The sequence below is a fragment of the Ictalurus punctatus genome, chromosome 12 (assembly GCF_001660625.3).
Source record: "Ictalurus punctatus breed USDA103 chromosome 12, Coco_2.0, whole genome shotgun sequence".
NCBI lineage: Eukaryota > Metazoa > Chordata > Actinopteri > Siluriformes > Ictaluridae > Ictalurus > Ictalurus punctatus.
The window spans coordinates 32,715,979-32,742,219 of NC_030427.2; the positions used below are offsets into that span (position 1 = coordinate 32,715,979).

General features: G+C 41.8%; 2 protein-coding genes and 1 non-coding gene across 6 annotated transcripts; all 3 read right to left on the reverse strand.

The window, feature by feature from the left end:
- Positions 1-6,893: 6,893 nt before the first annotated feature.
- LOC124628729 (uncharacterized) lies at positions 6,894-14,794 on the reverse strand. Of its 4 annotated transcripts, none has more exons than XM_053683996.1 (8): positions 14,603-14,794; positions 13,433-13,499; positions 13,268-13,309; positions 11,471-11,600; positions 10,956-11,063; positions 10,460-10,828; positions 8,616-8,772; positions 6,894-8,349 (listed from the first exon to the last, which is right to left on the reverse strand). In XM_053683996.1, the coding sequence occupies exons 2-8, from the start codon at positions 13,487-13,489 to the stop codon at positions 7,845-7,847; spliced, it is 1,368 nt and encodes a 455-aa protein (XP_053539971.1). In that variant the 5' UTR covers positions 13,490-13,499; positions 14,603-14,794; the 3' UTR covers positions 6,894-7,844. The 4 variants fall into 4 exon arrangements, with proteins under 4 accessions (XP_053539971.1, XP_053539970.1, XP_053539973.1 ...); XM_053683995.1 differs by having other exon boundaries at positions 11,471-11,618; XM_053683998.1 differs by lacking the exon at positions 13,268-13,309.
- A 1,123-nt stretch (positions 14,795-15,917) lies between these two features.
- On the reverse strand, positions 15,918-15,999 carry trnas-cga (transfer RNA serine (anticodon CGA)). Its single transcript has one exon. It is a non-coding gene; the product is annotated as a tRNA-Ser (tRNA).
- A 4,877-nt stretch (positions 16,000-20,876) lies between these two features.
- On the reverse strand, positions 20,877-26,234 carry ddx47 (DEAD (Asp-Glu-Ala-Asp) box polypeptide 47). The gene is made up of 12 exons (XM_017482007.2): positions 25,774-26,234; positions 25,557-25,650; positions 24,053-24,241; positions 23,759-23,830; positions 23,551-23,669; positions 23,388-23,459; positions 23,113-23,229; positions 22,667-22,813; positions 22,120-22,257; positions 21,910-21,980; positions 21,320-21,449; positions 20,877-21,113 (listed from the first exon to the last, which is right to left on the reverse strand). Exons 1-12 carry the CDS (start codon positions 25,888-25,890, stop codon positions 20,970-20,972), a joined length of 1,410 nt encoding a protein of 469 aa, XP_017337496.1. The 5' UTR covers positions 25,891-26,234; the 3' UTR covers positions 20,877-20,969.
- Between the last annotated feature and the right edge of the window lie 7 nt (positions 26,235-26,241).

The window sequence follows — 26,241 nt, forward strand, 5'->3', positions numbered from 1 at the left end:
GGCTAAAAAAAAGCCTTGTCTCTCCAAAAAGAATATGGAATATGACATAGGTTTGCAAAATTGCATCTGAACAAACCACAAACATTCTGGAACAATATTCTTTGGACTGATGAGACCAGGGTGGAGATGTTTGGTCATCATGCCCAGTGCCATGTCTGGTGAAACCCAAACAGAGCGCATCACCATAAACACCCCATACCAGCTGTGAAGGATGGTGGTGGAGGGGTGATGATTTGGGATTGTTTTGCAGCCACACGACCTGGGACTTGCAGTCATTGAGGCAATGATGAACATCACTTGATACCAGAATATTCTTGAGACAAAAGTGAGGCAATCTGTCCAGCAGCTTAAGCTGGGTTGAAATTGGGTTGTGCAACAGGACAATGATCCCAAGCACACCAACAAATGAACATCTGGCTACAGAAGAAAAAAATCAAGATGTTGGAATGGCCAAGTAAAATTCCAGACCGCAACCCCGTTGAGATGCTCTGGTGGGATCTTTGTGCTGGAGCTGTGCATAAATGAATGCCCTCAAACATCAATGTACTGAATATTGTAAATGAGAGTAGGTCAAATTTTCTCCAAAATGATTGTTGCTAAAGGAGGTGCTACATGAACATTACTGAATTATAGAATATACTTATTTTTCTTACCTTATATGTTTTTTGTTTTTTGTAATCCACCACTATCTCCTTTGTCTTGCAGGTGTTAAGTTGAAGATGGTTGCTGTGCTGACACCACACCACAGGGCTATTAATCAGGCTCCTGTACTCCTTCTCATTCCCTTCCCTAACACACCCCACAATAGTGGATTTATCTGAGAATGTTTGCATAAGTTTCAGAGTCATACCTGAAATCTGAGGTGTAAATGGTAATAGGAAGGGAGCGAGCCTGTGAAGTACCTATACTGATTAAAGTCTTCTCCAACATGTAGCCACATATATTGGGGCCCGCAGTTCAGTAGTCAATGATCCTAGACACCAGGTCAGTGTCCATGTGTGCTGCAAGCAGAAAGTAGGCTGGTGGTGTTGAAGGCATTTTAAAAGACATAAAACATGACTTTAACGGTGCACCCTATTATCTCTAGGTGAGACTAAGTTCTGTGCAACATGTAGATCACAACATCCTCCACCCCATATGAGAGCGGTAGACAAACTGTGGGGGGTCCAGGGCTGTGCCCACATGTATCTTGAGGTGAATCTCTTTTGAGGGACTTCATCAGATGTCATGTCAGCACTACAGGTCTGTAGTCATTTTTCTTCTTGGGTACCAGGACTAGACAGGATGACTTCAAAAGTGATGGGACCCTTTTCCAGTTTCAGGCTCAGTTTAAATGTACAAAGCTAATCTGCACAAGCCTTCAGTACTTTAGAGTTGACACCATCAGAGATCACCACTTTTCCTGCACACAGTTATTCCAATCTCTCCTCACCTGAGCAGTTGTGATGGACAGATTTGGGGGAGAAAGGGAGGAGATGAGCAGCAGTACAATAGAGGATGAGAAGAAGAGAAGCAGTCAACAGTGTGAAGTGAGTAAGTTGATGGCCTATTATCAAACCTATTGAAGAAGTCATTCAGGGGCCATTGCACTTTGGAATTTCGGGCCCCCCCACCAATGCAAAACGTCAGCAAAATAGTCTCACTCGTTTGTGCTGGTTTGTGCCGTAAAAATGTTCGTTTCTGCTTCGGTTCAGGAGATATTAAAAGAATATTCAAAGGTCATTCTGGGGTCACCCAGCCCCCCACACATGCTACAAATTAACCCGAAATAGTCTCAATCGTTTGTGCTTCGTTTGTGCTGGTTTGTGCTGATAAAAGTTTCGTTTGTGCTGCTTTCGTTTTTAAAATATTAGGCATTGAATTATGGTGCGGTGACGTCACCAGCCTCACACATGCTCCAAGTTCATTCAAAATAGTCTCAATCGTTTCTGCTTCGTTTGTGCCGGTTTGTGCTTATAAAAGTTTCGTTTGTGCTGTTTCGGTTCAGGAGATATTAAAAGGTCATTCTGGATATTAAAAGATATTTATAGGTCATTCTGGGGTCACTCAGCCACCCACATGCTCCAAATTCACCCCAAATAGTCTCAATCGTTTGTGCTCCGTTTGTGCTGGTTTGTGCCGTTAAACCTTTGAATATTCTTTTAATATCTCCTGAACCGATGCAGCACAAACGAAATTTTTTACGGCACAAACCAGCACAAACGATTGAGACTATCTTGCTGACGTTTTGCGTTGGGGGGGGGGGCAAACTTCACGCAGGGCACCAGATTCACCACATCAGCCAATTAGTAAAGCCTTCAGTTGAGTCATGTGAGTTGGGAGCAGGGAGTTCTTGAGAGTGGGGAGTATGGTGTCTCTGCAGAACAAAAAAAAGTCATTTTCTTATTATTGGGCGTTTTCAAACCAGAATAGGCATTTTTCAGCTGCTTTACCTGATTTGTTAAAGTAAAGCCAGGTGCAAACTGTACGATATTTAATAGTCCTTCGTGACTGTTGCTTGTCAGACTGTAAGAACCTGATCTCCGCTGTAAGCCATGTCACACTGTAGTATCTCACTTGTCATTAATGTCAGACTGTACAACAGTCAAGACGTGTAAAACGGACGCACACAAGAAGACTCGTACGGAGTAGGAGAAGCCACACTACCGGTCTGTGCCTCAAATCATCTGACACTGCCAGAATTTAATTGGAGGAAAAAAAAATTATCACAATGGCCATTAATCAGCTGTCGGGTAAGATGTCAAACTAGCGATCAAAGACTAGAGATTTTGGTTTAGGATTATAAGAATCTTTTAGGATTCTCAGAATTTGTCTCAGACGACCAAATCCTGACCATAATCATACAGTGTTAACCCTAACCTTAACCATAACCATAGTTGATTGGATGGTTGAACCACACCTATCCGATTTGAAGATACCCCCTGATTGGGAAATGCGTATTTATGTTATACAGAGACCTATACTTGAAACTGGGCAGGGTCCACAGGAATATAAACTGAGAAACACTGGGTTAAAAGGAAATATAATGTAGTGCTGACATCAAGTACATGTTTCTAGGATTCCATTTTTTGGTCATCATTAGAAAGGCAAACATTACCCTAACCCTAACCCTAACCTGGCAGACAGAAGCTTAAAAAGCTGTACACAGAATTGTCATGTTTGTTACCCTATCTCCTGTGATTCCCAACTGATGCAATCTGTGCAGTCAGAAAGTCTGTGTAGTGTTTAGTAAAAAAAAGTATCGCCACCTGTCAAACGGAAGCCCAGCGTTTGATTTGCTGACAGGGAGGTTCATTTTCCATTAAACATGGCATTATGAATTCCAAGGTGCTCTCATGTGCAATTTTTTGTAGCTCAAGTAAAAACAGACATTGTTAGCAGAAATTAAGTTTTCAAAGAATATGCTGTGTATGGTCACCTTGTGCAAAATGAAGGTTTTTATAACATGTTCACTGACACCTCCACAGGAAAAGCCCAGTGGATTTCAAAGCCAATGCCTTAACCACTCAGCCATCCCAGCATTAGTAAATGAGGGAGGCCTTGTTTGCAATTCTTTGCTCATATAATTTCTGCTCACTCCAACATGCCAATCATCTTAACAATTTCTGGTTCTTATTATGCTTTGCATGTCCAAATTAATTCTTTGTAGCTCAAGTAAAAACAAACATTGTTAGAAGAAATTAAGCTTTCAAAGAATATGCTGTGTATGATCACCTTGTGCAAAAAGAAGGTTTTCACAACATATTCAAAAACAGCTGGCACAATGCAAGCAGGGTTTGAACCTGCGTGGGGGAAACCCCATTGGTTTTCAAGTCCAACGCCTTAACCTCTCGGCCATTACAGCAGTGCTTAGAGGCCTTGTCTGCAATTCCTTGTTTCATTTAATTTCTGATCACACCAACATTCCAATCTTTACAATTTCCAGTAAGTCGCCCTTATAACACTTAGTTTGTGGTGCTTTGTGAGTGGAAAAAGCTGAACCACCACCTTAAATGCAGCTTGTGCAACTTAAAACATTGACTAGGACACTGCACAACTGCAGTTGATGCATAAAGCATGGTTTGAACACAGAGCAATTACAATAGCCTTCAAACACAATGTTTTAACCACTCAGCCATCTTAACACAACCACAGTGTAGAGTTATCATGTTCAGTTCCTTGCTTCCTATGATTCTCAACTTCCTTAGGGTTCAGAAAATCAATGTGTCTTAGACCATACTGTGCATTCTTTGTTAGTATAGTGACCAATATCTCTATCTGTCACATCCAAGACTGGGACTCAGTTCCCTGACAGGGAGGCTCTTTTTCTATTACACATGGCAGTGTGAATTCCAAGGTGTTTTCTTGCTCAGCCCAGCATAATTCCTTCTACCTCAAGTTCAAACGAGGCCACACAAGGGGCAAAATGTATATGTCTACCTGTACATCCATTGATGGTAAAAGGTGTTTTATATGTAATTATTGTTATTGTTTGCCCCTTTGCTGTAATAATGCCTCATGGTCCCTAGACTGGATAATTCTTCAATGCTTGCGATAAGTTTATCGCAACACCAACTCTAGTTTCTATCTTTCTTATCTGTTGCATTTTACCCCTGGTTTGCTCTGTTCTGGTCTATGCTAATTTGGCTCTTTTAAATATTCGAACAGAGGTGACTGACTGTTTGATACATGATCCCAGTGTCAACTGGTCTCTCCCTTCCTATGCTGTGCCAGTGATGTTGACGCAAGTCTGTAACCTGCCTGGGTGTTTGTGTTTGTGGAGGAAACGCAGAAGGAAGCGTAGAAAGTGAGCTGGATGCTTAGTGAGGTCAAAGAAGACTCTGAGGAATACTCTCTCCTGCGCTGTGGTCTCAGTGCGAGATGGTGTTGAAGTACTGCCGACTTTGAGCGGTTCTTACCAGGTACCTGTAAGTCTTTCATCTGGATCAGGGTGGCAACCATTGCGGATCGTCGAATTTGAGATGGCGGCGTGAAGTCCACGGTGGTAAATTACAAATGGGAGGGCCTGGGAGGGCACACAGTGGCTTAGCGGTTAGCATGTTTGCCTGTTTGCCTTACACCTCCAAAGTCTGGGGTTCAGTTCCCGCCAGGGCCATGTGTGTGCAGAGTTGGCATGTTCTCCTGGTGCTGTGGGGGGACTCTGGTTTCCTCTCCCAGTCCAAAGACATGCATGGTAGGTTGATTGGCATGTGATTGTGTCCTGCAATGGACTGGCACCCTGTCTAGGGTGTATGCTGCCTTGTGCCCAATGCTCCAGGTTTCCCAGTGACCCTGAAGAAGGAGTAAGTGGTAGAAGTGGTAGAAGTGGTAGAAGATATTCCCTGGGTTGGGAAATAGGTATGGTACTTCTCAACTTTTGTCTAACTCTATTTAAAGTCAGATCTCTTTCTAACAAATCCTTTATTTTGAACAATCTTTTTCTCTCATGAATTGGATTTTCTATTTGTTATGGAGACTTGGCTGCTCATTGGCAACACGGCTCCTCTTTCCGAACTTTCACCTCCTGACTAACAACAACAACATACTTGATAAATTTCAGTCAGGTTTTGGAGCTGGTCATAGTAATGAGTTAGCTCTGTTGAGGGTTTTAAATGATTGAGGGTGTGGATTCTAGTAGTCGTGTTGCTCTTAAGCTGCTTGACCTTAGTGCCGCTTTCGATACAGTCGATCATGATATTCTCATCAATCGCCTAAGAGACCAGGTTGGTATTCAGGGATTAGGCTTGGGATGGGTCTCCTCATATCTTAAGGGTAGAACAATTTCACTTTGTCTAGAGAACTGTTCTTAATCAGTTGTTCCATGAATGTGTGGGGTTCCTCAGGGCTCCATCTTGGGAGCTGTTTTGTTATCCTTTTACATGCTTCCATTAGGAAAGATCTTTGATAAGCATGGCATACACTACCATCTGAACGCTGATGATTCTCAACTTTACTTTCCTATTAAACATGAGAAGCAACCCTCTATTGAATCTCTGTATAAATGTGTGGCCAATGTGAAGTGTTGGTTGGCAAACAACTTTCTCCAGTTAAATGAGGATAAATCTGAGTTTATTCTTTTTGTTCCAAGGGGATGTGGGGTGGATGTAAACAACTTGGCATTGCTTCCAGGGAAAAAACTCTCCTGTGTCAAAAACCTGGGTGTTCTTTTTGACACTGAGCTTTTTTCCATCTTAGATCTATAGCAAAGTTGAAGTCCATCCTCTGTTTTGATGATTTGGAGAAGGTTGTGCATGCTTTTGTGTCTTCTCATTTGGACTACTGTAATGCTTTGTATCTGGGTGTGAGTCAGGAGTCTCTCTCTCTCTCTCTCCTGCAGCTGGTCCAAAATTCAGCTGCTAGGCTTTTAACTGGCACCAGGAAGAGAGACCATATTACCCCAGTATTGATTTCAATACATTGGTTGCCGATTCCATACAGAATCCAGTGTAAAGTGTTGCTATAGGTATTTAAGGCTCTTCATGGTCTAGCACCAGAGTGTATCTCAGACTTAATAAGTCTGTATCAACCTTCAAGGTCCCGTCGCTCTGGAGATCAGCTGCGTCTGTCGGTTCCTCGATCTTGCCTTAAATCTCAAGGTGATCAAGCTTTTGTGGTGGCCGCCCCTAGAATTTGGAACAAGCTTCCGTTGGCCATAAAATCATCTCCGTCACTAGTGTCTTTTCAGGGGGCCTTAAAAACTTTTTTATTTTCTCTTGCTTTTAATTAATGCATTATAAATTATACTGTGTCAATTTCTTTTATTTTTACTTTGTCGGTTTTAAAATGCTTGTTGTTTTCTTGGCTGTATGTGTGTGATCATTTGCAAATTGAGTTATAATGTCTATGCATGAAAAGCAGCCTGAATGTTATGATCAATTTCATTTGAGCAATGAATCCAAACAACTGCCTTTATGTTTTGGTAACCAGATTCTTTATTCAGATTTCGTGTATTCATAATTTACACTGATGATCATCATCATAATAATACTACAGTTCTATATTCTTATGTTTTAAGGTATACCATTCACAGATGTGGATTAGATTGCAGACCAGTGGCATTACCACTGCATCCACTGTCAGTCAATATCTGCTACGTAAACCGGACTTCACGAAGCACCTGTCTTTTTACAAAGTTAAGCACCCTGCCATAACCACCACCATCCCAGCGTAAAAAACTTCCACCGTTTGGTGGTACTTTGACAATAATCACATTTTTCATCATTACAGACTACCTCACAGTAAAGATTCAACCAGGGCTTTGGTTACAAATATCGTCAACTATGCAGCCCATTTATTGTATCTTTATCTTAAATGTACTTTATGTCTGTATTTAATGTAACTGACATTTAAAGCTAGTACATTCAAAGGTATTCGAGAAGAATTTGTGTTAGACTTTTAGATTCACTTTAAATTGTTACAGCAATCAATAAATCAAGTGCTCTGACAATGAAAAGAAAAAATTCCGTTATCTATGGCAGTCACAGGCCAATAAAAACCCTGTCCATGATTGGTCCTCTACCTGTCTCTCTTAATATATATCTGCCTACCTGCACACACACTGCCCATGCACTCATTGATCTTCCCTGGTGTCTTGATGCAGCAGTACTCAGACAGCGCAATGTTAATTTGTTTTGGAGTTTTGGCTTGGAAAGAAGCCCTAAAGGTAGGGGGTGGAATATTTTCAGTTGTTTGTTTTCAAAAATCTAGCTTAGTCTTAATCTTAGCTCATTTCTCCAATTCTGCATATTCTAACTTTAACGTCAGTTGTTCTTTGACCAACAGCTACCACACAATACACTTAAAAATCCTATTACCACAAAATAATTGTGATAAATGTGGCAAAATAATTTGCCCATAGGGTGTACTCAATGAGAAGCCTTCAAAGTGGTTTCATCAGAAGTCCTGATTCTAAAGTTGTAGCGCTCATAGCTTGTAGAGGTCTGTGGGGTGACTTGATGGGTGGGCATAGGCGATTTGTGAGAAAACTGAGAAAAAGAGGACTGACCAAACTCAGTATCGTGCAATAACTGTTGTATTTGGAGTTTGACCGAAGACAGCTTGGATGGGGACAATCTCTTTAGCGCAGGTACCAAACCATGAACAAAAAAGTAAATGTCATCTTTCTTTAGCTCTCTCTCTTGCTCTCTTCGTTGCTCTCTGCGCTCCTCTTTCTCTCTTTTCCTGGCATCTTTGGACAACAGGTAATTCTCCAAGAAGTCCAGCATGTCTGACCGCTTTCTCTTCCTCGCACTGGACTTCATCACTGCTGGGCTGGTGATGGATGCTCCTGAAGAACTGCTTGCTGGTTCGCTTTCACTTGCATCATTTTGGTCATCCACTTTAGTGTTTTCAGAAATGTTCCTGTGAACACTGTAAAGAAAAAAATCAGCATCATTCAGTGTGGGCCATGCCACACTTCATAACCATCTTGAACTGATACTCCTGAGGTCAATGTTTGAACACCAAAAATATAGTAATTGTAATGTACAATTCATCTGGCAACCCAAATTCAGCAGATGTTACCTATACACAGAATAGAACAAACTAATATACTGAACTAGAAGTGTGATGATGTCAATCCACTACATACTGTATAGCTCACACAGCTATGTATTGTAATGTTTTAATGTTAATACCTTTGAAATTCAGTTGATGTTGTGAGGAACTCCATCACCTTCATATACTTCCACTGCTTCTTTTTTTTAGCAGCCTGTCCACTCCGGCAATCATTCTCACGCTTTTTCCTCGTGTATGTATCGCGTAAGCTTTTCCACTTCACTTTAACCTCCTCCACTACACAACACACAAACGGTGAAGATGGTTAAAAGTTTGCGAACAAAAAGTTACAAGCCTATGTACAGTGCATCCGGAAAGTATTCACAGCGCTTCAATTTTCCACGTTATTCCAAAATGGATTAAATTAATTATTTTCCTCAAAATTCTACAAACAATACCCCATAATGACAACATGAAAGAAGTTTATTTGAAATCTTTGCAAATTTATCAAAAATAAAAAACAAAAAAAGCACATATACATAAGTATTCACACCCTTTGCTATGCCACTCAAAATTGAGCTCAGGTGCATCCTGTTTCTGCTGATCATACTTCAGATGTTTCTACAACTTGATTGGAGTCCACCTGTGGTAAATTCAGTTGATTGGACATGATTTGGAAAGGCACACTCCTGTCTATATAAGGTCCCATGGTTAACAATGCATGTCAGAGCACAAACCAAGCCATGAAGTCCAAGGAATTGTCTGGAGACCTCCGAGACAGGATTGTATGAAGACACAGATCTGGGGAAGGGTACAGAAACATTTCTGCAGCATTGAAGGTCCCAATGAGCACAGTGGCCTCCATCATCCGTAAATGGAAGAAGTTTGGAACCACCAGGACTCTCCCTAAAGCTGGGCGCCTGGCCAAACAGAGAAGGGCCTTAGTCAGGGAGGTGACCAAAAACCAGATGGTCACTCTGACAGAGCTCCAGCGTGTCTCTGTGGAGAGAGGAGAACCTTCCAGAAGAACAACCATCTCTGCAGCACTCCACCAATCTGGCCTGTATGGTAGAGTGGCCAGATGGAAGCCACTCCTCAGTAAAAGGCACATGACAGCACACCTGGAGTTTGCCAAAAGGCACCTGAAGGACTGTCAGACCATGAGAAACAAAATTCCCTGGTTTGATGAAACAAAGATTGAACTCTTTGGCCTGAATGGCAAGCGTCATGTGTGGAGGAATCCAGGCCAATACCAATTAACTGGCCAATACCATCCCTACAGTGAAGCATGGTGGTGGCAGCATCATGCTGTGGGGATGTTTTTCACCGGCAGGAACTTGGAGACTAGTCAGGATCGAGGGAAAGATGAATGCAGCAATGTACAGAGACATCCTTGATGAAAACCAGAGCACTCTGGACCTCAGACTGGGGCGAAGGTTCATCTTCCAACAGGACAACGACCCTAAGCACACAGCCAAGATAACAAAGGAGTGGCTACAGGACAACTCTTGAGTGACCCAGCCAGAGCCCAGACTTGAACCCGATTGAACATCTCTGAAGAGATCTGAAAATGGCTGTGCACCGACGCTCCCCATCCAACCTGATGGAGCTTGAGAGGTCCTGCAAAGAAGAATGGGAGAAACTGCCCAAAAATAGGTGTGCAAAGCTTGTAGCATCATTCTCAATAAGACTTGAGACTGTAACTGGTGCCAAAGGTGCTTCAACAAAGTATTGAGTAAAGGCTGTGAATACTTATATACATGTGCTTTTTTTTGTTTTTTATTTTTAATAAATTTGTAAAGATTTCAAACAAACTTCTTTCACGTGGTCATTATGGGGTATTGTTTGTAGAATTTTGAGGAAAATAATTAATTTAATCCATTTTAGAATAAGGCTGTAACATAACAAAATGTGGGAAAAGTGAAGCTCTGAATAGTTTCCGGATGCACTGTACATGAAAAAAAAAAAGTAAAATGAAACTCACCATCGAATCCTATTTGATCGGCAATTCCTTGCCACAACAACTCCCTTTTATCAACATTTTTGTAGTCACTGTGGCGTTTATCATAAAGTTCTCTGTGTTTAGACACTAAAGACACCAGAAGCTCAACATTAAACTTGCTTCTTCCCTGCACCTTACAGAGATAGTCATCTTCATTAGGTTCTTCTTTTTTTAAAGGTTGTTCTTGGAATCCTTCCATCTGTTGGTCTATAAGGGTCAGGTGGACCACACAGCTTGATGTCCTAGCGTGTTTTGTTGCAGTACAGAGGTAACCTCCATCTTCAGGTTCGTCTTTTACAAGCTTCTCTTGAAATCCTTCATTCTTTCCCACACAGCTTGATGTCTCACCACCTAAAGTTTCATTATTTGAAAAAATATGAGAAGATTAACCACAAATTAAATCTAGTTAAATTAAAAGGTTGAACAGAATTATCATATTTAGTCAGTGGCTGGATTCTAATGTGACCTGTTGCCTTACAGAAGTAATCTCCGTCGTTAGATTCGTCTTTTACAAGCTTCTCATGAAATGCTTCATTCTGTTGGTCCACAGAGGTGACACGTCCCACACAGCTTGATGCCTTGCCAGCTAAAGTTTAAAATTTAAATTGACATAAATGAGTAACATTTATAAAATACAAAAATGAGAAGAAACATAAATGTCTATAATGAACTGAATGCAACTGATAAATGTCATGAACTCCCAGACACAACTGAACCCTAATTAAACAAGAAAGCAAACAGCGTTTCAAACAAGCACATAAAAACACAATAGCAGCTCTTTCCGATAACCAAGTACTAATATTTGTATTAGTTTTTGTATTTGTATATTTGTACAACCCCAATTCCAAAAAAAGTTGGGAATAAAAACATAATGCAAATGATTAGCAAATCTCATAAACCCATATGTTATTCACAATAGAAACATAGAAAACATATCAAATGCAGATAACTTGAGTCAAAATTTATGTAGTGTTATTTATCCTCTTTCCTTACAGTGGTAGTCATCAACTTCAGGTTCTTCTTTTATAACCTTCTTTTGAAATTCTTCCTTCAGTTGGTCCTCAGGGCTGAAGTGACCCACAGAGCTTGTTGACCCTCCAGCTGAAGTCACGGAAGTTTTTGTCTGTACAACATTGCACAGCTAAAGTCAGAACAAAGGACAATAATACATACACTGTACATAATACACATTTAACAAATAATCTTTATGAAACTGGTTGCTAGGTTTGTAATCTCTGGTTTGTCAGAAGCCCACAACCACACCGACCCTTTGTGGATAAGATTGGACACCATTCAACACTAAAGAGGTTGAAAGGAGGAATGCTGGTCTGCTAGTCCTGACCCTTTGTGCATTATCAATAAATGCATTTTAGGAGACTGTTAACACAGAATTTGGCAAGCAGATATGTTCTGTTTCACTGTATTATTTAAGGAAAATTAAGTACATAACAGATCAACTCACAGACCACACAGTACAACTACCTGGGTTCTCCCTTCACTGCATGGACAGGAAAAATCCGGGGTGGTAGAGTGTGTGTTATGATCAATGACAAAAAAACGACCACGCACAGAGGGCCCATCGTCTTATGGAATTATGCGCACCAGACCTGGAATACCTCGCCGTCAATGTCGCACCTTTTTTTGAACCAGAGAATTCACCTCTGCCATCATCAAGATTGTTTATAATCCACCTCAGGCCCACACAGACACTGCTTATTGACACTACACAGGGACAGTGGACTGCTACAAACAAAGAATCCAGACACATTGCTGGTGATTATCGGTGACTTTAAATGGTCTGCACTTATATAGCGCTTTTATCCAAAGCGCTTTACACTGTGTCTCATTCACCCATTCACACACACACACTCACACACCAATGGTAGCAGAGCTGCCATGCAGGGTGCTAACTTGCCATCAGGAGCCAACTTGGGGTTCGGTGTCTTGCCCAAGGACACTTTGGCATGTGGAATCACGTGGGCTGGGAATCGAACCGCCAACCCTACGATTAGTGGACAACCCGCTCTACCACCTGAGCCACAGCCGCCCCAACAAGGTTAACTTGGAAAAAGTCATGGCAGATTCATCAGCACACAACCTGCAGTACACAGGGAGAAAGGACACTGGATCACTGTTATACACAACACAGGGACTGCTATAAGGCAATGACAATTGCAGAACTGCAGACCATCAACCACATCCTACACCCTTCCCCTTTCCCACCTGGACCAGAAGAAAGGGAAGCACGTCCGGATGCTGGTTGTGATGCTCCACCTTTAACACCATCATCCCCTCACACCTATGCAAAAAGCTCCAGAACATGGGATGGAACTCCTTCATATGCCATTGGATCCTGGATGACTGGACATCCCCAGGTGGTCAGGATGGGAAACCATACCTCCTCCAGCCTCAGCACTGGAATCACAGCAGGTGAGGAACTACAGCCACCTGATTATCAATGGGGCCACAATCAAGAGAGTGAGCAGCTTCAAATACCTAGGGGTCCACCTCACAGAAGACCTCTTCTGGACAACACACACACAAACAGCTTGGTGACAAGGGCCTGCCAGTGTCTCTAACATCTGCGATGTCTGGCCAGGTTCAGTCCATGGGTAGTGGTAGCTCAGTGGACTGCTGACTGGAAGGTCATGAGTCACAAAGCTGCTACTGCTGGGCCCTTGAGCAAGGCCTTAACCCTCAACTGTTCAGTTGTATAAATTAGACGAATGTAAGTCGATCTGAATAAGTGTGTCTGCAAAATGCCATAAATGTCAGTGTTCAAGGTCTCACCCAGTGGGCTGGGGCTTCTCTTCTCACAGGGAGCATCACTGCCTGGTTTGGAGGCACCAGAGTGGTGAGGACAGCGGAGAACAATGTGTATTCTGATTATTCTACTGAATATTTTCCCCACTGTAAATAATTATTATTAAAATTTAATGAATACATAGACTTTACCTGTGAAGGTGTAACAGCAGGAGGCTCACAGGATGGACTGGCGTCTGCTGATTTCATTATAAGAAGCCTAAAGGGTTGCAATAACAAATGAATTGGGTAAGATAATATTGGGTAAAATAATGTACCCAATAAATAATGAGTATATATATATATATATATATATATATATATATATATATATATATATATATATATATATAAGCGTACTGATATTTTAAAGATTATTATGGGCTTCAATAGATAATAGAAGGATCTTAGTAAACATTTAAGAATTGAATACTTAAAGGCTTTTTAAATGTGTATTTTGGTTGTGGGACAGCAGTTTGCACAAATTCTGTAGAACGGCCCATATATAGAAAATTCAAAAGGGTTCAACTTTAAAGCACCACTGTATATTCTATATGTACTGTCATTTCTCTTTATTAAATTACAAAGAAAAGTAAAGCTTGGAAAGTAGTAGCAGAGATCGTTGGTGCCTCTGGTGAGTTTATGCAGCTAGTATACAGTTAGCTTTATTTGCTCATCACAGGACAAAGTTAATACGGAGTCCAGCATGTAACAAGTAAATCAGACAAGCAGCTTTTACACTGATTAATGCATTATTTAATTTGTGTTTAACTAGTTGGCTTTAAAAGCAATATATAGGTATTAGCCCTCTCTATGGAACTGAAAACACCACAAACACTAGATAGGCCACGCCCACAAACAACATCTTTCACTTGGTGGTGTAACACAGGGTAAGAAACAGGCAATGAGCCAAAAGAGTCGACTCTTATTGGTAAGCTGAGCCAAATGATCCGATTCACTCAAAAGGGCTGGAATTCCCATCCTACACAATGAGTCAGAAACATTCATAATAGCTGTTAGTGCAGATTTAAAAACACATCGACTCGTTAGTAGTCAATATTTCCAAATAAGTCAATAAATAAATCAAGAAACATAAATAATAAATAAGCCAGTCAGTGTTTATAAATCAGCTAGCTGAACCGACTCCACCTAGGCTGAATCTCACATGGCTCTCCAATGGACATATAGAGCACTAGATAGGGTTTAGAAGCCGTCGTGTTATTACCCTATGTAGTGCACTTACACAGCAAGTAGAAATCAATTTGGCACTTAACCACTACTGTTAGCCGAGCAGCTAATTTAGCAAGCTAAAGTGTAACTCACCGTGGGCTTTAAAGCAGAACGGGATTTAAAGCCGTAAATACAGACACAATGCCGAGGGTTTAATGTTAACCTGATCTAGTCTAATTGCAATACTGTGATATAATTTTAACGCATAAACGATTCGCCTTGTCAGAAATCTACAACCAAACAAACAGCAACTGCAGTTTTGCCAACCGCCATAAAACAATAGAAGAAGAAGTAAGGCGCATTACCGCCACCTACAGGGATGGAGTGTGAAGTTCAGATGGTGGTAAAAACAAACAAAACAAAAAACACTTAAATCCTTCCAATCAAACCTATGTCCCCCAAGAATTAATGAAAATGATATATACTCTCACCTCTCTCAATGCACTATGAAATATATTTTGAATGTTATTATATCTATTCTAAGATCTCTTAATTTCCCCACAAACAGAATTCTTTCTATATTGTATGCCTCACACTGCAACATCACGTGCTCAACTGTTTCTGCCATTTCACAATATATACATCAATCTGACTCACTTTTTCCTATAGTGTATAGGGAATAATTTAACATACCATACTATCCTAGCCCGGATATTACAGCATATTTCCAACATGCCAATCGTCTTTAAAATTTCACTTGGCAGGGCAGGGATTGTAACGTGAACACGTGCATCATGAAGGATGCTAATATGGCATTTCAGCTCAAACATTCTTGAATTTGCTTCCCACCTTTTGTGTTATCCTGGACCTTGGGGGCAGCTGTTATGGACTGAAGCCTGCTAGAGGATAGGTCTATCATCCATTCCTTCCATCACAAGTAGCCCCAGGCCCGACTATGACACCAGGTGTTCTTTAGCTCGATTCGGTCACGTAAACCTTACATTATGCCTTACCTCCTACCCCTCTGTACCCAAGAGTAGCTTCCACAACTCAAGCCGCTTCTCTGATCGGGAGGTCTGACAATCAGGATGGGCTATCGAGGTCGACGGCAACCGTGCTGTGTGCCACTTTTGCATCCATTACTCAATCCAAGGGTCCAGCAAGCATACCCCATACATGGGAAGAAATTCCTACCCTTCCGGCTGGGGAAGGTGGTCTATGCCACGTGACCATAAGAGGGGTTCAATGTACACATCTACCTATAAGTAGATGTGTAGTGTTTAGTTACACAGTGTTGCCACCTATCACATTGAAGATCAGGTTTTGATTCCCTGACAGGTAGGTTCAGTTTTCATTAAATGTGGCAGAATGAATTCCAAGGTGCTCTTTTGCTCAATCCTGTGTAATTCTTTCTACCTCAAGTAAAATCAGACGATGTCAATAAAAAGAAATGCATCAATGGATGTCACGCTGCGAGCAGGGTTCGAACCTGCGAGGGGAAACCCCATTGGATTTCGAGTCCAACGCCTTAACCTCTCGGCCATCACAGCAGAGGTGCTGAAAATAGGCTTTGTATGCAACCCCTTGGCTCGTTTTATTTCTGATAATTCCAACATGCCAATCGTCTTTAAAATTTCACTTGGCAGGGCAGGGATTGTAACGTGGACACGTGCATCATGAAGGATGCTAATATGGCATTTCAGCTCAAACATTCTTGAATTTGCTTCCCACCTTTTGTGTTATCCTGGACCTTGGGGGCAGCTGTTATGGACTGAAGCCTGCTAGAGGATAGGTCTATTATCCATTCCTTCCATCACAAGTAGCCCCAGGCCCAACTATGACACCAGGTGTTCTTTTGCTCCATTCGGTCATGTAAACCTTACATTATGCCTTATCTCCTACCCCTCTGTACCCAAGAGTAGCTTCCACGAATGAAGCCACTTCTCCGATCATGAGGTCTGACAATCAGGATGGGCTATTGAGGTTGACTGCGACCGTGCTGTGCGCTACTTTTGCATCAATTACTCAACCCAAGGGTTCAGCGAGCATACCCCATTCATGGGAAGAAATTCCTACCCTTCCGGCTGGGGCAATGGAGTCTATGTCACATGGTAATAAAAGGGGTACAATGTATACATCTACCTGTAAGGGCTGGAAAGTCTGTGTAGTGTTTAGTTACACAGTGTTGCCACCTATCACATTGAAGATCAGGTTTTGATTCCCTGACAGGTAGGTTCAGTTTTCATTAAATGTGGCAGAATGAATTCCAAGGTGCTCTTTTGCTCAATCCTGTGTAATTCTTTCTACCTCAAGTAAAATCAGACGATGTCAATAAAAATAAATGCATCAGTGGCTGTCACGCTGCAAGCAGGGTTCGAACCTGCGAGGGGAAACCCCATTGGATTTCGAGTCCAACGCTCTCAGCCATCACAGCAGTGGTGCCCTTTGGTTTTGATTCCCTGACAGGTAGGTTCAGTTTTCATTAAATGTGGCAGAATGAATTCCAAGGTGCTCTTTTGCTCAATCCAGTGTAATTCTTTCTACCTGAAGTAAAAGAGGATAGGTCTATTATCCATTCCTTCCACCTCAAGTAGCCCCAGGCCTGACTACAAGAACAAATGTTCTTTTGCTCCATTTGGTCACATGAACCTTTAAAAAGCCTTGCTTCCTACCTCTCTGTACCCGAGAGTAGCTTCCACGACTCAAGGTGCTTCTCCATTCGGACAATCAGGATGGGCTATTGAGATCGACGGTGACCGGGCCAGATGCACTTGTGTATCCATTACTCAACCCAAGGTTTCAGCGAGCATACACCATACATGGGAAGAAATCCAGCAAGCACAGCTAAGGACCCTACCATAACTCACCAGCAATCCAGAAATCAACCCCATAAAGAGAAAGACCAACGGATTATTTTTTAGGACCACCAGGGGGTTTTATACCACCAAGTTCCCTTGAAGGATAAAGAAGAGAAACATCAGTTTTTAATACCACAATCATTAATACAAACATCTCTACATTATTTGCACAACAATCCTTGAGGGGGACAGTTACGCAGAGGGAGACTCTCTTGAGGGTGCTGGAGGTGGCCTGGTGGCCTCACTGTCCGGAAACATGTCTGGGATTATGTTAAGGGATGCCGTGTCTGCCAGTATAACACCCCAGAACTCATGGATGATTCCTTCCTGTCCTGCTGGTGTAAAGATTAGTACACAGTGACACCAGCTATCACATGGAAGACCAGGATTTGATTCTCTGAAAGATTTTCCTTTTCGAAATATGGCAAGAATTAATTTCAAGGTGCTCTCTTGCTCAGTACAGGGTAATTCTTCTTACCACAACTGAAACAATGTCAGCAGGAATAATATTTTCCAAAATGCAAGCGTGGGTCACCTTTGTACAGAAAGGAGGTAATCAAGAAATATCAATCTACAGTTGACATGCTGCAGGCAGGGTTTGAACCTGCATGGGGAAACCCTAGTGGATTTTAATTTCTGATAATTCTAACATGCCATTGTCTTTACAAGTTGTTCTTATTATGCTTTGTGAGTGGTAAGCTGTACCATCGTTTCAAATCATTCATTAGGAAACTGCACACCAGCAACACTTGCAGTTGATGCACAGAGCAAGGTTTGAACACAAAGTAACTTCAGTAGCCTTCAAGACCAACAATGTAACCATTCAGCCATCTTAGTACACTCACAGTAGAGAGTTGTCATGTACAATTCCTTGCCTGCTATGATTCTCAATTTTCACAATCATCCACAGGGTTTAGAATGTCCATGTTTGTTTGACTGTATTGTGTGTTCTTTGCTAGTATAGCGAACAGTATCTCTGCCTATCATGTGCAAGACAGGGACTCAATTTCTTTACATAGAGACCCTTTTTTCCATTACACATGGCACTATAACTCCGTCTACCTCAAATTGTAGTGGGGCCACAAAAGGGGCACAATGTACAGTGTCTCACAAAAGTAAGTACACCCCTCACATTTTTGTAAATATTTGATTATATCTTTTCATGTGACAACACTGAAGAAATGACACTTTGCTACAATGTAAAGTAGTGAGTGTACAGCTTGTGTAACAGTGTAAATTTGCTGTCCCCCCAAAATAACTCAACACACAGCCATTAATGTCTAAACCGCTGGCAACAAAAGTGAGTACACCCCTAAGTGAAAATGTCCAAATTGGGCCCAATTAGCCATTTCCCCTCTCCGGTGTCATGTGACTTGTTAGTGTTACAAGGTCTCAGGTGTGAATGGGGAGCAGGTGTGTTAAATTTGGTGTCATCGCTCTCACACTCCCTCATACTGGTCACTGGAAGTTCAACATGGCACCTCATGGCAAAGAACTCTCTGAGGATCTGAAAAAAAGAATTGTTGCTCTACATAAAGATGGCCTAGTGAGAGACTTTTGTGAGATACTGTATATGTATATACTGTATATGTCTGCCTGTACCTCCATTGATGTTATAAGGTGTTTTAAAAGTAATTATTGTTACTGCTTCCCCTTTGCTGTAATAATGCCTCATGGTAGCTAGACTGTATACTGTAGCTCTGCAAGGCTTGTGACAAGTAGGAAGATTTTCCGTCATGTGACCAGGCAGAAGCAGGAAGTTCATGAACTTTTTTTTTTTACTGTAAAAGGGAGCTAGTATGCCGACTTAGGGAGTCTTCTTTTTTTCTTCTATTCTGTCTATTTCACTGCTTTCACGATTGCTTTCAGAGTCGGACTGGTTCGTTGGTCAATTTGTGGTTTCCCGTCATGCTCGGTACTGTCGGCATTTGTGAAGGACCAAATGATCTCATTTAAACTCCAAGAAGGACATGTCATGCCGAGCTCAGACTTTCAGCTGGAGTAATGCAGCTGATGATGTGCCATGCTGGTGAGAGTGCTCCAGTAATTTCTAGCTTGTACATAGGACTTTGGGACTCTAAAGACTCTGTACACACATGCCCACACACATGTCATCAAACTGATTTCTTTCTGATCGTTTGTTGTTAAACATGATCATATGTTTAATACATGCTGGATGTTACACAACAGTTTGTCATGATTTTTGTTCTAAGGTGCTCAGACATATACTGTTTACAGAGGTTAGGAACCCCACAGGTTTGTGTAAGCTCAATGGTGTTCCTGTGAATAAGATTAAGATTTTGTGAGTTTAAAATCCAGCACTGGCAAGCTCAGTTGTACAAATGAGATACTTGTAAATCACTCTGGATTTAAATGTAAATGTTAACTTTCCAACATGACAATTTTCTTTACAATTGCCTGCCTGTTATTCCTCTCAGACAGTATTGCCACCTGTTTAAAGGAAGACAGGAGTTTGATTTCCAGATAGAGAGGCTACTTTACCATTAATTGTGACAACGAATTCCAAGCTGCTTTCTTGCTCAGTCAAATGCAGTTCTCTCTATATTATGGTACAGGTTCCTGACCCAGGTGCCAGAGAGCCCCTGCACAGTTTAGTGTTTTCTCCCAACACAGCTGATTTAATTAATCCACTGATAGGTGAAAGAAGGCAGTACAATCCTAGAAGAAATTTTACTGTCCATTTCCGAGCTCTAAATGACATGGAATGGTCAGAGGTTAAGAAAAGATATACTGGGCAGTAAATACATTTCCATACTCCAATGATGAACTTATGGACCGAAAGTAAGACGTTTTTCATCCACATTTTTTTTTTTTTTGTAGCTTTCAGTTCCTGCAGAAAGAGCTCAACAGGTGGGCTCACAACTACAGGAGGAGCAATAAAAAATCCATGCTAGCATTGGCTCACTGCAAGCTGGACTGAAACCTGCACAGGGAAACTCCATAGGCTTCAAGGCTTTTTTTTTTTGATATTTTTTATTTTTTATTACAGCACAGCCTCTGTAAAGAATCTGCATAATAGATTCTTTGCCTCCTGCAATTAACCGGCTTCCCAAATCCTCCCAAGTGTGGGAACGCTTGCTTGTTGGCCCATGCTGTGTGTTCTTCGTTAGTATAGTGGACAGTATCTCAGCCTATTACACAGAAGATCAAGGTGGTTTCTTCCTCAGCCCAACACACCTGTTTAATGAAAGACTGGATTTAGAGTTCCTAACTGGTAAACTCCTTTCTCTAAATCATATAGATGAGGATGAAAACTTATGGATATTTTGGGAGCTGCCAACTTTCATAGATATACATGAATGCCATAACTGACTAAAAAAAAGACTAAAATTTGGATAATTTCCATATGTTTTAATGATATAAACAAACACAGCTGAAATACAACAGTAAAGAATTGCTGATTGTGTGAATGCACGAGATGGTAAGTTGTTTAACAACGATTTTATGCTCCAAACTAGAAAGAAGCTGCATAATTTGATCATCTCAAGGTATATTCCATAATCTAGCTGTTAACTGATTAACAAGTAAATGAACTGACTGCACAGAAGTTTGAAGAAACAACATTTATTTAATGAGAAACAGACAGAGATGTATCATTAATGTATTATATACAAGGAAGTTTCATTTGAGGAAGTGTGCGTTTAGCGTCCTCTTCTGGAGACACCACTCTTTCCTCTTGCAAATTTTCCTCCCCTCACTTTTTTCCGCACACCGCTCGAGTGTTCAGCATCATCGCCTTCGTCTCTTCCCCTCCTTTTCCTATTTTCTCCCTGCTCCTTCATCTCCTGTGAAGAGAGAAAGATGAAGGAAGAGAATAGGGAAAGAGACAGATGAAGAGAGGATAGTATCATTGAGCAAGCAGTTGTCATCTAGAATTCCGTGTTTGAGACAAATAACACACACACTTATTCAATTTTTAATCTGAATAGGTTAATTTGCAAGCGAATACAGACAATTTTCAGTGTTAATCATTAAAAAAAAAAAGACATACAAGTCGAGCGAATCTCTGTGCCTCGCTCACTCGCTCCACTAGCATCATCACTTCCTCTTCCTGTGTGGGGAAAGCAGGGAGTTTCTTCCCAATCAGAGTTTCAATTCGCTGGAAAAGTTCCACATCATACCTAAAGACAAAACACACAACATTCAGCAATGAGAAAGCTGCACCTGTATCTATTGACTGTATTTATTGACAGTTAATGATTTACACAATGTGGTGTTTTTTATTGATGGTTATGATATCCCCCCCCCAGTGCTGTATGGTTTATTTACAGCGTTAAATGTGACTTACTAAATGTGTTGATTTAATTTGATCAGTTGCTTCTCTAATCTAATCTAATTTATTTTATCTGTGTTAAATGTAATGCTTTCACAGGGATGAGAGTAATTTCCTGTTTTTATTGTGGTTTATTTAGAGTATTAAAAAGCATAATTTATTTATAGACTGTGTAAAGTGTGATTTATTAGCAGGGTGAGATTTATGACTGATTGAGCCACCATTCATACACTATGTGTGGTTTATTTATTTACAGTGTGTCAAATACGGTTTATGAACAGTGTGTTGAGTGTGCTTTATTGGATTACTGTGTAACGAATGTGATGGATTTTCCAGATCGTCCTGCTCGGGCCGTTCTGCCCACACGGTGGATGTAGTCCTGAAACACACACACACACAAAATTTACAACCAGCCCACATACACTGATGGAATATATAACAATTTCTGTCTTTTTATTAACTTTAGTGGTCTGTGGTGTGTATCTATATGTCTGTGTTGACTAACGTTTTTGTTTTACCTTGGAATGTGTGGGGATGTCAAAGTTGATGACACAGTCCACATGTGGAATGTCTAACCCACGAGAGGCCACGTCTGTCGCCAGCAGCACAGATCGAGACTTCGACTTAAACTTATTCAGAGCACCTAGACGTTTATTCTACAGAAACAACACAAAGCAGTGAGTCCCAGGTTTCTTTGAAGCAGCACCCCATCCCTAGGTGTGTAATAGTGGATGTGTTTATATTTTCTCAAACAGGCAACAACGCATTTACATAAGTCTAGAATATGTATATCTGAGGGGCACGCAGCAGTCCCCTGTCCCCACTAAGGGGCACGCAGCAGTCCCCTGTCCCCACTAAGGGGCACGCAGCAGTCCCCTGTCCCCACTAAGGGGCACGCAGCAGTCCCGGTCCCCACTAAGGGGACACGCAGCAGTCCCGGTCCCCACTAGGGGACACGCAGCAGTCCCGGTCCCCACTAGGGGACACGCAGCAGTCCCGGTCCCCACTAGATGGCACAAAGTACAACAATAGAAGTACGAGTGTATCAAGTGTGTATGTGTGTACCTGACTCATTTGACCATGGAGTGGGATGGCAGTGATTCCCAGGTTCCTCAGTAACAGCGCCACCCGTTGTGTGTTGTTACAAGTACCGCAGAAAACCATGAATGAATTCCCAGCTAATTCATTCAGTATGGAGACTAGGTAACAGTCCTGAAACACACACACACACACACACACACAGTAAGTGAGTGGGTATGCAATCTTATGTTTAAATTAATGTTGTGATCATTAGTTACAATGTATGAGCACCACCTGACTTTCTCAAAACATCAGGTAAATACATTCCCATCTATTAACATCGACCTATTCATTTCCCCCTATCATTAGTCGGTTAAAATCGTGAAACCAGGATATTTTATACTAGATTATCTTTCCGTGCAATTTTCAAACAGGAACACCCCGATTCTAAATATTTATAATGTTTTTGCTATTTCCTTCTTGTAAGTTACCTTATATTTAGCCGGGATAAATATGTAATACTGCTGAAGCTTTTCCACTGTGGCGTATTTGGTAGAAACGGTGCATTTCACCGGATCCTTTAAGGCAGCTCTCTGTAATTTCTGGACCTATATACACACACACACACACACACACACACACACACACACACACATACACAACACACACGTTTTGAAATGGATAGTGCACATTCATCAGTATTTATCAGCAGTAACTAAGCGTCTCACTAGAATTGTAATATGAATGAGAAATGAAGTATGTGTACCTTTTTCGTCATGGTGGCAGAAAACAGGAATGTGTGTCTCTCTCTGGGAATCACCTTCAGAATATTATCCACCTGAGAGACAGAGAGAGAAACACAGACAGAAGGGCTGAAGATCAGGATTTGAGAAACAGCTTCATCAGTAGCGTGTGTAATCATGATTTACCTCAGACTCAAAGTCCATGTTGAGGATCCGATCTGCTTCGTCCATCACCAAGAACTTCAGAGCTCGAAGGTTAAATCCCTTTGTGTTCTCTAGATGGTCAATTAATCTACCAGGAGTAGCTGATAAACACACAAACACAAACAGTTTAAATTCTTTAGTGTTCTCAAGGTGAAATGGGAGTAACTGACTGACACACACACACACTCACCAATCACAACATGGGGTTTCTTAGCTAGCACCATCGACTGTGACATGATGTCAATTCCACCAACGATGACGGCTGTAAGAAACATACACGGTAATTGTTAAAAATTCTCTCTCATGAAAAGAGAACACATGAAATGCAATGTGCATTATCCCACAGCGCTGTTGAATTCTGGATTGTGATTGGTCAGAAGGTTTTCTACAACAGCTCTGACAGTAGCACAGGTTTATATTAACGCGCTCAGTCGAATACATTATCGTTTTTATAGTAACGTGTAGAGCGGACGCTGTAACGGACCTGTCTTGACCCCGATGCTGGAACCCAGGGCCTCAAACTGTTCTGAGATCTGGAAGGCGAGCTCTCTGGTGGGCGTCAGGACGAGTGTGTGGAGACGCTGAGGAGACGAGAGCAGAGACTGCAGGATGGGCAAAGCGAATGCACCCGTCTTCCCCGAACCGGTCTCGGCCAGTCCGATCACATCTCTCCCTTAAAGAGAGACAGACACCCAGAGAGTGAGACACACAGAGAGCGAGACACACAGAGAGCGAGACGGACACGCACAGAGCGAGACGGACACGCACAGAGCGAGACGGACACGCACAGAGCGAGACAGACACGCACAGAGCGAGACAGATAGAGACAGACACACAGAGTGAGACAGATAGAGAGACACACATACAGAGTGAGCCAGAGACAGACACACAGAGACAGAGTGAGACAGATAGAGAGACACAGAGTGAGACAGAGAGAGACACACAGAGTGAGACACACATAGACAGAGAGAGCGACACACATAGAAACAGACAGAGAGACACAGAGTGAGACAGAGAGAGACACACATGGAGACAGATAGAGAGACACACATAGACACAGAGTGAGACAGATAGAGAGACACACACAGACACAGATAGAGAGACACACACAGACACAGATAGAGAGACACACACAGACACAGATAGAGAGGCACACACAGACACAGATAGAGAGGCACACACAGACACAGATAGAGAGGCACACACTGACACAGATAGAGAGGCACACACAGACACAGATAGAGAGGCACACACAGACACAGATAGAGAGACACACACAGACACAGATAGAGAGACACAGACAGACACAGATAGAGAGGCACACACAGGCACAGATAGAGAGACACACACAGACACAGATAGAGAGGCACACACAGACACAGATAGAGAGACACACACAGACACAGATAGAGAGGCACACACAGACACAGATAGAGAGACACACACAGACACAGATAGAGAGACACAGACAGACACAGATAGAGAGGCACACACAGGCACAGATAGAGAGACACACACAGACACAGATAGAGAGGCACACACAGGCACAGATAGAGAGACACACACAGACACAGATAGAGAGGCACACACAGACACAGATAGAGAGACACACACAGACACAGATAGAGAGGCACACACAGGCACAGATAGAGAGACACACACAGACACAGATAGAGAGGCACACACAGACACAGATAGAGAGACACACACAGACACAGATAGAGAGACACACACAGACACAGATAGAGAGACACACACAGACACAGATAGAGAGGCACACACAGACACAGATAGAGAGGCACACACAGACACAGATAGAGAGGCACACACAGACACAGATAGAGAGACACAGAGTGAGACAAATAGAGAGACACACACAGACAGAGAGACACACACACACAGACAGAGAGACAGACACAGTTAGAGAGACACACACAGACACAGACAGAGAGAGGCACAGGTTTTTGGAGATAACACACGAGTCTCACCTTGAAGAGCGACAGGAATCGCCTCTATCTGAATCTTGGTAGGACTTTTCCATCCCAACTGATCACACGCCTCACACAGAACCTCTGTTACTCCCTACCACACACACACACACACACACACACACACACACACACACACACACACACAAGTAATGTTACATCGCTCGGTATCTCTAACTCATTTCCTGTGTGTATAAATGTTAATAATCCTCTTTACCAGGTCTTTAAAGCTCTTTGTCGGCTCCTCCGCGTTTATAACATTAACGTCATCCTCATTTGATTCCGCAGAAATTTCTGGATTGCAGGTTTCAGCTCTGTCCGGTGACTCCGCCATGTTTCAGGACCAACGTGTTGTGAAGACGAACTGCGCAAGAGCGGAAGTGACGGAAGCGTGGCCGCGATGGCTTATGGGCAATGACGTTCCCAGGGGAGCGTGTGGCAAAAACATATAAATGAAAAACCGTTGAAACGCCGTGACATAAAACGTTTTATTTTATTTTTTTTAAAAATATAAAAATGCATTATTTATTTATTAAAACTTTATTAGCTGCACAAATTATTTAAAATATTCTGATAAGTTTGAGGCTGATTAATACAGTATAATTAGGACGCATAATTCCTGATGTAAAGTATGTTTTAGTCCTACTGTCAGAGAATCACACTTAACATTTAACATCTCCATACA

What these genes read in the sequence shown, in the direction of transcription:
- LOC124628729 (XM_053683995.1), bottom strand. Translation starts at nt 13,489, where the DNA reads ATGAAATCAGCAGACGCCAGTCCATCCTGTGAGCCTCCTGCTGTTACA. An exon ending in TAACGACGGAGATTACTTCT is followed by an intron (nt 10,829 to 10,955) that starts GTAAGGCAACAG and finishes ATGAAACTTTAG; the next exon opens with GTGGTGAGACATCAAGCTGT. An exon ending in ACATCAACTGAATTTCAAAG is followed by an intron (nt 8,350 to 8,615) that starts GTATTAACATTA and finishes TTTTCTTTACAG; the next exon opens with TGTTCACAGGAACATTTCTG.
- ddx47 (XM_017482007.2), bottom strand. Translation starts at nt 25,890, where the DNA reads ATGGCGGAGTCACCGGACAGAGCTGAAACCTGCAATCCAGAAATTTCT. An exon ending in CAAAGAGCTTTAAAGACCTG is followed by an intron (nt 25,651 to 25,773) that starts GTAAAGAGGATT and finishes TGTGTGTGGTAG; the next exon opens with GGAGTAACAGAGGTTCTGTG. An exon ending in CTGCCACCATGACGAAAAAG is followed by an intron (nt 23,230 to 23,387) that starts GTACACATACTT and finishes GTGTGTATATAG; the next exon opens with GTCCAGAAATTACAGAGAGC.